The sequence below is a fragment of the Etheostoma cragini genome, chromosome 5 (genome assembly GCF_013103735.1).
Source record: "Etheostoma cragini isolate CJK2018 chromosome 5, CSU_Ecrag_1.0, whole genome shotgun sequence".
Lineage (NCBI taxonomy): Eukaryota > Metazoa > Chordata > Actinopteri > Perciformes > Percidae > Etheostoma > Etheostoma cragini.
Genome location: NC_048411.1, coordinates 2,836,122 through 2,845,647, shown reverse-complemented (window position 1 = coordinate 2,845,647; position 9,526 = coordinate 2,836,122). Strand labels below are relative to the sequence as shown.

Genomic DNA, 9,526 nt, shown 5'->3' with positions numbered 1-9,526 from the left:
GGGTTTGCCCATGAAAAGTTACTCCGAGTAGTTGGGGTTTTGATGCCTTGCTCAAGAGCACCTTGGCAGGGCCCGGGAGGTGAACTAGGATCTCTCCAGTTACCGGTTCACCACCATACTTTGGTCCGAATGGGGATTGAACCAGCAAACCTCTGGTTCCAAAGCCAACTCCCTACAGAAAAGGCAATTATGTCACTGTTTAAGCATGTTTTCTGCCATTTTTCAAAGAGCAGCATTCGAGTAACTTTACAAAGTGCTATAACTATTTTGTTTGTAGTCTAACTGCACAATAAGCTGGTTTTTAAACTTTTTCCTTAGAACATGAAAAAGTAAAAAAGAAAGTTCAAAATGCCAACATGATGTGTTGTGGTGTCTGAGCAATGATGGATGATGTGTTGACAGGAATCCGCTTGAAACTGTTTCTTGATTATTAAAAGGTTTATTGCATAAAAGAATTCAGAATCCATTTACAAGCTCTGCAGAAACTAGGAGAGTGTCTGCCAAATTACACTCTGCCTTTCAAAACCTTAGACATACTTTTAGGATATATTTAGGTCACATGTTAGGTAACATATAGGATTTTGTTACGTGACAAACCAAAGATCACATCCAACTCATCACATCCATTCCACAGTTCACTTCAAATCAATGTAAACCAGCCTTGCATCAGTAATGTAAACCCCCTTGCATCAGTAGTGTTTTCTTTGAACAGAACCTGATTCAAGTTCTAAATCATCAAATACTACAGTGTCTAAAGGGGTTCTGCCATTAGTTCCTCATTAATCCACCTGGACCACAAGTTAAACGTAGTTTATTTGCAGAAAGGCACCATTTTCTCCCTGCCTTATTCATACCATAGTTATCAGAAAGCAAGGATTGTTTAAGAAGTATCCAATGCTGATATTCATCTCTCCTGTCTAGGGTGTCAACTGGTTCCACTGGAAAGGCCACGAGCACTCCATCGAGTTTGCTGAGATGAAGATCAGGCCGTCCAACTTCAGGAATCTGGAAGGAAGAAGGAAACGATCATAAACACCCACCCCCCCACCCCCCCTCCTCCCTCCACATCCCCCCTCCTCCCTCCACACCCCCACAACCACCACCACCACCACAACCACCCTCCACCAACACTGCTACAACTCTGTTTGGACCCCCCTTAGACCACCTGGAGTCCCACACCCCTTGCACCCCGCAGCGATCAAAAGCCACTGCCGAGATCCCCGCTGCCTCCATCTTCCCGCCCCCCCGATCGCTCACAGATCAGCATGGACACACCATGAGATGAGAACTACTTAACCCCCCCCCCCCCGCCCCCCGTTGACACGGTTGTGGAAATGCTGCAAGTGCGGAAATTGATGTGCATGTTACAAACTGGACTTAAATCGAGCCCACACAGATTCTACTCACGCACCAAAGATAGCAACAACAACAACTCCATGTCCCCTGATAGTGATCCATCCTCCGGTGTTGCAGCATTTGTGGGGAGGCTTGGGCTTTATGTTGTGTACAGTCATTAATACCGTTCCTATTTCATGTTTGGGGTGTGACAGAAAGGACAGGCTGTTTATGCAGTAGTACAATGTGGTCTTGTTTAGGTTCAGGGCCTCTTTGCTAAAACCGATAATACATTTCATACGATTCAGCAATTCTGGATCATCTTACAAAGTCTATTCCTTGTACAGTACTGTACACGTATCTAAATGAAAGATTTGGAAAGAGATATTCCTCAAATGGCATTCCTCACATGTCAGATATCTCTGTCTAACTTGCCATTTGTTTGTGTTTGTGCTTGTCTCAGAGTCACTTTATCCTCTCCGGGTTCCCTCATGTCGGGCAACATCTCATGTGGTAGAGATGGAAATGAAAAGAGAAAAAAAATAAAATATATGGAAAAGTATTTTACCCCGCCACGTCCCGTGTCCACGTGGATGGCAATGTTTTCATTCATTACGTCAGCCCCTGAAGGCATCACGCACAACGGACAGAGAAAAGAAGAGCTGGTGTGTTTCCATGTGTGTTGTTTCTGCTGTGAATCCGATGCAGGACCTGTTCCTCAGTGTAAAATGAGATGCGGAGATGATATTTTCTCTCATTTTGCAATATGTGAAAACATTGATGTGTGGAACGGGACGAGGCTCGGCGTTGTTGACAGAAAAGGTTTCTGTTGGACACAGTAAGGTCTCCATGTGTGCGTTGATGCCGATAGTGTTTGAACAGGCCAAGACTAGAGAAGTTGCTACCCCCCCCAGCCCTGCCACAGCAGCAGCACACTAACCACTGACCCTGGGCAGAATGCCTGTGTAAATTAAGTTTGTTTTCATGCTATGTCTGTTATAACTGGGTGAACAACCGGTGTTTCTCTGTGAACTGTGTTACAATAAAACACTTTGTTTCAAAGGAACATGTTCAGGCCTTTTAATTTTACTCAAGGGTCCACTTTCGATCACATCTCACGGTCTTCCTTACAGTGTAGCGTCTGAGTCATGGTAACCATTTTTGGGCCCCCTAAAGGTCCAGTGTGTAACATCTTTAGTTGTTTATCATCAAACTTGTCTTTTTTATGAATATTAACCACCACCGTTAATTCTAAGTAAGTACTATTGGCTTGAAATGTCACATTTCCACTCACATTAGCTGGGGTCTGCTCCATATTCATGCTCCATCTTGAAGCACATTAGCCTGGGAGGGTAACATAGGACATACTGCTCCACCTTTCACGTTTTCTCTGTCACATGACTAACTCACAGGTGCTGCTGATGCTGCTAACGGGTATCATTGCTTCCCGGCTCCGGCAGGTTAGAAGAAGGAAACATGGAGGACCACAGGAGTCTTCTTCTTCGCCCAGAAAAAGAAAGAAAAAGGAGATTTAAAAGAAAAGAGACAGGTTTTTTGAAGCGTGAAGGCCACCGTAGCTGTGATACACACTTTGAACTGCGTGGTGAGAGAGAGTTGATGGACATCTATGATCTTATGAGACATTCCTACACACTGGACCTTTAAATACAGTAAGTAGCAGCTAATGAGGGTTTATTGAGGAAGTCTTAATGAAGGAAACAGCAGGAGGATATAGTATATATATATATATATATATATATATATATATATATATATACACATCATGACATCTAAAGCATAAGACTCTCTCTTTCTCTCTCTGTAAATTAAATTAAATTGTGTTAAATACAGAAATGTGCATATGTAAAGATCTACTAAAATAAAGTGTAAGTATTTGAATAAAGATTGGTAACGGTTAACTAATACATAACAAAAAGACGCATATGAAAAAAATTAAAAATGATTTATTAATGTGTCTTGCATAAAAAGAAATATGCCGAAACAGGCTTACAAGACACCATTATTTACAGTATCTGTACAGATCATTTAAGATAAAAAAAAAATAGAAACGTGTTTATAGTATCTGGTGTGTGTGTGTGTGTGTGTGTGTGTGTGTGTGTGTGTGTGTGTGTGTGTGTGTGTGACTCCGCTGATTTGCTCGGATATTTACAAGGATATTAAATCAAGGCTGAGCCATAAAGGCGGTGTCTTCCACACATGCGCATTTTAACTGGAGTCGAAGCCCAGATGTCATTGCGCATGTGCTGCGACGTCTCCTCTTTTAGGTCTCCTTGGAGACGACCGTGTTTGGCACTTGTCCATTTCCTGGTTTGCCCTGCTGGGAGCGGCTGCTGCCTTCCCGACATGCTGTGCGACTTCCCGACTTCCCTGCTGGACTACAGTACAAGGGTATGGTACTTCTGATGTGTCAACAAGTTTTTTCTATTATTTTAGTTTAGTTTGAGTCTGTTTTCAGAGTGTTTGTGTGCTAGTTTTCAGTAGTTTTGGTTTATTTGTGAGAGCCATGTATATTGGGCCTCTAATGTCTACATGAACATATTAATAACATGATGTGTAATAGTTGATCTGTAATGCATTAGTAGCACAGTGAGCCCTCCTCTAGTTGTAGCTGAAACAGAACAGATTTACATTGATATGATGTATATCAGTTACAACCATACAGTAGTAGAAGGAGGGATATGTGCAGTTTGGTGTCTCAAATCCCACTTTGACCCACACCAGGACCGCTCTACGAAGCAGCCGATTGGTCGGTTTGGCATTTGACCTTGAGTGGTTAGGCAATAGGGAAGGGGGTTAGCCTCTCATCCCATGGCGCCATTTTGATGCTACAAAGCCATCTCCCGCCGTTAGCATCCCATTGACTGCCATTCAATTTTACGTCACTTTGACAGTGAATAACTTTGCGTTTGAAGACTCTATTTGTCCGTTGTTAATTTCCAAAGAAACACAACAAGTTGTAGCTCACGTTATGGCTCCGTAGCAGACGTTTTTATAAAAATAAGCTAACAATCGTGTCATAACCAAGCAACTTATCGTCTCATAGTCGACAAATCACCGTAGTGTCAGGAGAAGCTCGCAGAAAGTTTGGACTTACATCAGCTGTTTAGGTTTGATTACTAATGCTAACTAGCATGTTAGTTAACAGTTATTAGCCTGTGCCTATGTTATCTCCTTATATATACCTACCTCTCCGTCTCTTCTGATTGGGAATGGTTGAGATTTCTCTTGCACAGCTACCAGAAGACTTACAACTTTCAGACAGGTTTGTTAAAATACCACAACGTCCCATCTACGTCTTTAAGGTCAGTTGAGAGAGCAAGGGGATCTGAAGGTCCATTTCTTTATCTGTCTATGGCCACGCCAAGACCCGCTCTACGAAGCAGCCGATTGGTCGATTCGGCATTCTACCTCGAGTGGTTAACCCTGGTGTTGACCTCCGGTCAAATTTGACCCGTTTTCAAAATTTTTACATCAGATGGGTTTCTTTGAACCGAAACACCCAAAAATAACTTGGATGCATGGATGTATGTTGTACGCAACCCCTATAATGATCTTTGCACGTAAAATTAATGATTACTTTTATGGAATTTTGGGTGTTTTATTCATTTTTTTATAAAACAGTACCGTGACTAAACTTTGACACAAACCAGGCTATGATTCACTCAGCCTTTGATCTTAACTATTAGTCAAAATAATTCATAATGTCTGCTTTTTTAACGCAAAAAATAGTTAAAATGTCATATAAACTAGGTGTTTTGACCATGAATTTCAAAATAAAACGTTGAATGAAGTGAAAAGCATTAAAAAAAGCCAAACCCGTTGGAAAAATCACCAAAAATTTAAATTAACTTTTGACCTGGATTTTGAGGAAAATTTAAGATATTTTTATTTATAACATTTGAAAAATCTGTATAAATAGCCAAAAATAGAACACTTCAACAATATCACAACATTAAAACACAACATTAAGGGTTTATGCTCCATGGTAACATAATTGGTTTACTACTTCCAGGGACTAGAATACGGCTGTGTGTCCCCGGGGCAATGCGGAGGACGTGTCTCTGGACGTTAGTGAAATGTCTCAGCGTGTCCGGCCTGCTCGTCCTGTCTGCTCACATCTTCACCGTGAAGAGGAAAGATCCGGTGAGGCCGAGCCCCCTTCCAGCCGCCGAGTACCGGCTCCTCTCCCCTGACACCTACGAGTACACCCTGACCCCGGCCGCTGTGTTCAGGGACATCCCCCCCTTCCTGCTCTTTCTGGTCCCTGTGTCCCCTGGGGAGGCTGCAGCCAGGGACGCCATCAGGCAGACATGGGGGGCTCCACGGCAGGATAGCCGAGCGCTGTTCTTTGTGGGGATCCCTGAGGGGGGGCGGGGCTCCGATGTCCAGGCCCGACTGGAGGAGGAGAGCAGGACACATGCCGACATTGTCCAGATGGACTTCCAGGACAGCTACCAAAACCTGACCATCAAGACCCTGATGATGATGAGCTGGCTGGCCACCCTCTGCCCCAACGCCTCCTACGCCATGAAGGTGGACGCGGACATCTTCGTCAACGTCTACCTCCTGGTCCGCATGCTGAGGAGCTCGCCGCGGCGGAGCTTTATCACCGGCTCGGTGATCAGTGACGGCCGGCCACGCAGGGACAGCAACAGCAAATGGGGTCTGCCGGAGGAGCTGTACCCCGCCGACAGCTTCCCCCCGTACCTGTCCGGAGCCGGCTACGTCTTCTCAGCGGACATGGCGGCCAGGATCTCCTGGGCGTCGCGGTTTGTCCGGATGCTCCCCCTGGAGGACGTGTACGTGGGCCTGTGTCTGCGCGTGCTGGCGGTGCGGCCGGTGTACTCCCGCAGCCTGATGCCCCCCAGGAACCTGTTTGAGATCCGGCACCTGGACTACGACAGGTGCACCTTCGCCAAACTGGTCATTGTCAACAGGTTCACGCCAGCCCAGCTGCTGCACATGTGGCAGGACTTCCACTCAGGCTACAGCAGCTGCTGACTGCCATTCTTGGGTTAACCCTAACTCTCCGAGCATTAACCCTTCTGTTGTCCTCAGGTCAAATTTAACCCCTTTAAATCTGAAATATGGGTTTCTTTTTAACCAAATTACCACAAAAAATGGATTGGATTCCTTAAAACGCATCTTGCAAATACAATTGATCCCTTTTAGGGCTGCACGATTATGGCCAAAATAATAATCACGATTATTTTTGATCAATATTGTGACCACGATTAATTATCACGATTATTTGTGGATTTTAACCAAAACATATTTTATTGTCACATAGGCTATTTATAAGTGCTTTCACATCCATATTATGTTACATTCTTATGTTTAAGTTGTATGGACATACAGCTGCAACACATGTAAATGAAAATTAGCTATCTGAAATAAATAGCGTAGGATTTTTTTTTTGGAACGTATCTCTGAGAAAGCTCCTTCACTTGTTTTCAACAATAACTGATTAAAAGAGCGAGGGAGAGAGGGGGAGTGTGATGGACGCTACTCCCAGAGAGACGGCTGACTCATTATGAACGGGTCCAGCACGGGTCGAATGGCGGGTCAGCAGAGTTACACATGTCGTGTGTATGAAATGTCTGTATCGTCACTTCGCTGCATTTTTATGAACTATGATGTCCTGGCCGTGGGTCACATTTCTCGCCCAGGTCCAGGAGCTCCGTATCACACGCTTTTACTCTACGAACTGAAGTTAGTTGCATTCAATAACTTCTTCTGTTCTTCGCCGTGGCGGGGACCGGCGCTGTGTGGCGGGGCTGTGCGGAGAGTAAGAGGAGAGATCTAACACAGGAACGGCTTTACAGAAGAATTGGGTAATTTACGCAAAATGAAACCATATCCATATAACAACATTGCAGCGGATGAGAGGACATTAGGTGCACTGGTGCGACCTAGAGGAAAAATATTACCCGCGTCCTAGAGCCCTGTGAGCTAACAAATGCTAACTAGCACCGACTAGCACTGGTCACTGCTGTTGTCTGAAAAACAACAGACGGGACAAAATGTTGCATTTACGGGTAAACTGGTAAACCTTGAGGCCGACGCACAACCGACTTCTATCTGTTGAGTTTTCCTCCCGTTACTCTGTCCTCTGGGACTGTCCACATGTAGAAACTAAGCTGCGCGGTGGAGGGAACAACTCTGACTAGCACATGATCAGACAGTGGTTTATGGAGCGGTAGATTGGCTTTTGCAAAAAAAAACGGAGCGCTCTATGAAATTACGCATTAAAAAAATCGCTTGATCACGCAAATTTGATCGTGGTAAGTCAAAATCGTGATCGGAATTAAAATTCGATTAATTGTGCAGCCCTAATCACTTTCATTCCTTTTGTTGTTTTGACTATTTTTGGGAACATTTCCCTTTATTAAAGTGACAGTGGATGGACATGAAAGGGGGGGGAGATGGGGGGATGACACACAGCAAAGGGTCGCAGGACTCGGCCAACATGGGGCGATCACTACTGGGTGAGCTAGAGCCCCCCCGATCACTTTCATTCCTATACCTTCCTCTAATCTTAACTAGTAGTCAAAGAAATTCATAATTTCTACTTTTTTAACTTAAATATTAGGTATAATTCTATATAAATTAGGGTTATTGACCATGAATTCCAAAAAGTAGTGTAAAACTATTGGTAGTAAGGTGGTGTTAGTGTAAACTTTAAAAAAAAGTCAGAAAAAGGGACGATATTGTCACATTGTTGTCAGTTTTTGACTCCGGAGGACAACACAAGGGTTAAGGAAACAAGGAAAGAAAGCCATCAGATACTCAGACACAAGGGTGGTTAGATTTTCAATGAATGAATGAATAAGTCATCTGAAAATAATGGGAAAGTTATTATTATCATTATTATTTTGTTCATTACATAACGTACACTACATACAATTTTAAATGTCTTGTTGCTTTGACCATCATGTTCAGTTTATTGTCCCGTTAGTCAAGAAAAACAGGAACCAGAGAAGATTTGGCCATGAAAGGCATGGCAGATGATGTTTCTGTCGATAAACAGGTTGAATAGATAGATATTCTATCAACAGCGGACAGTTTTTAAGTCATTTCCAAAGAAAATATGCTAAAACTATCCCTATCCCTTTTTTATTTTATTTATTTCTAACATGGAGCCACCCTAACCCACCCAGCAGAAACTCAGAATGTATAATATTATAGTGATGTATAATATATGATACACAGACTTTGTCACCTGTGTGTGTGTGTGTGTTTGTGTGCGTGTGTGTTTTTGTGTGAGTGTGTGAATATATTACTGCTGTTGCCTTGGTATCACTTGTGCTGTTTCCATCCAAACCAAATAAAAGCCTTGATTTTTACATTTAAGATGGAATCCTCATCACACACACCATCACAGGCAGTACAGAGGCCGTTGGATGCATTAGGCGACAAATTGTAAGCAGTTGATAAATAAGTTGTGATGGAAGAAAAATGTACAACTTTTTCTGAAGTATAAAAAACTCTGTCAAACAGTTCTAACTCAGTATTGGCAAAATGTACTAACGTGTCACAAAGTTTTCCGGAGTTTTTATTTCTTATTATTTAAATCTTGTTTGCACTAAATATCTTGTGCTCAAAAGTTATATTTTTACATATTTAAAAAGAACTAACACATTTTCACTCCTTTGGGGGGGGAAAGTAGGGGGGGGGGGGCAGTATGAAGGACTCTGCAGGAGTACATTACAGGTAGAACACAATCAAACTGAAACCTTACTCCATCTCATAATTTCACCGTCTGTTCTGCATATAAATAAAGTAATATGAATTAAAAAAAAGGATGCAAGATGTGTGCAACAATAGAAAATACTAAGAGTACAAGTATAAAGATTGTCATTTAAAGCACGACAATGCCGGTCCTCATAACGTGATGCCGATGGAGTACTTCGTTTCATACCCATCTCTACCTCCACCACTCCTCCACCAGCTGCTGTAGTAGTGGGCCAATCACACACAGTACATCCCAGCCCCGCAAATATGAGAATGCAGATGTCAACAAGTGCTGACTGATCATATGAAGTCATGTGACTGGATGATGCTAGCTTCAGGTGCTGTGTAATGACTGGCCTGCTGGCTCCTGACAGTATAAAACGCTGATGACTCAGCAGCAGATGGCAGCCTCAGCTAACCTGCTACGCCTACAGCC

The 9,526-nt window shown here is 43.2% G+C and overlaps 2 protein-coding genes across 10 annotated transcripts in view; both read left to right on the top strand.

The window, feature by feature from the left end:
* The window catches only part of LOC117944756 (tenascin-like), an 81,229-nt gene extending 78,828 nt beyond the window's left edge, over nucleotides 1-2,401 (top strand). For all 7 annotated transcript variants that reach the window (XM_034871857.1, XM_034871858.1, XM_034871856.1 and 4 more), the window contains one exon: nucleotides 922-2,401. In XM_034871857.1, coding sequence (XP_034727748.1) covers nucleotides 922-1,032 — 111 coding nt within the window. In that variant the 3' untranslated portion in view covers nucleotides 1,033-2,401. The remainder of the gene's footprint in view (nucleotides 1-921) is intronic.
* A 1,225-nt stretch (nucleotides 2,402-3,626) lies between these two features.
* Nucleotides 3,627-8,145, top strand: si:ch73-195i19.3 (beta-1,3-galactosyltransferase 2). 3 transcript variants are annotated; one of them, XM_034871865.1, is made up of 3 exons: nucleotides 3,627-3,744; nucleotides 5,369-6,396; nucleotides 8,117-8,145. In XM_034871865.1, exon 2 carries the CDS (start codon nucleotides 5,401-5,403, stop codon nucleotides 6,355-6,357), a length of 957 nt encoding a protein of 318 aa, XP_034727756.1. In that variant the 5' UTR covers nucleotides 3,627-3,744; nucleotides 5,369-5,400; the 3' UTR covers nucleotides 6,358-6,396; nucleotides 8,117-8,145. The 3 variants fall into 3 exon arrangements, with proteins under 3 accessions (XP_034727756.1, XP_034727755.1, XP_034727757.1); XM_034871864.1 differs by lacking the exon at nucleotides 8,117-8,145 and having other exon boundaries at nucleotides 5,369-6,559; XM_034871866.1 differs by lacking the exons at nucleotides 3,627-3,744; nucleotides 8,117-8,145 and adding an exon at nucleotides 3,841-3,861 and having other exon boundaries at nucleotides 5,369-6,559.
* The last annotated feature ends 1,381 nt before the right edge of the window (nucleotides 8,146-9,526 follow it).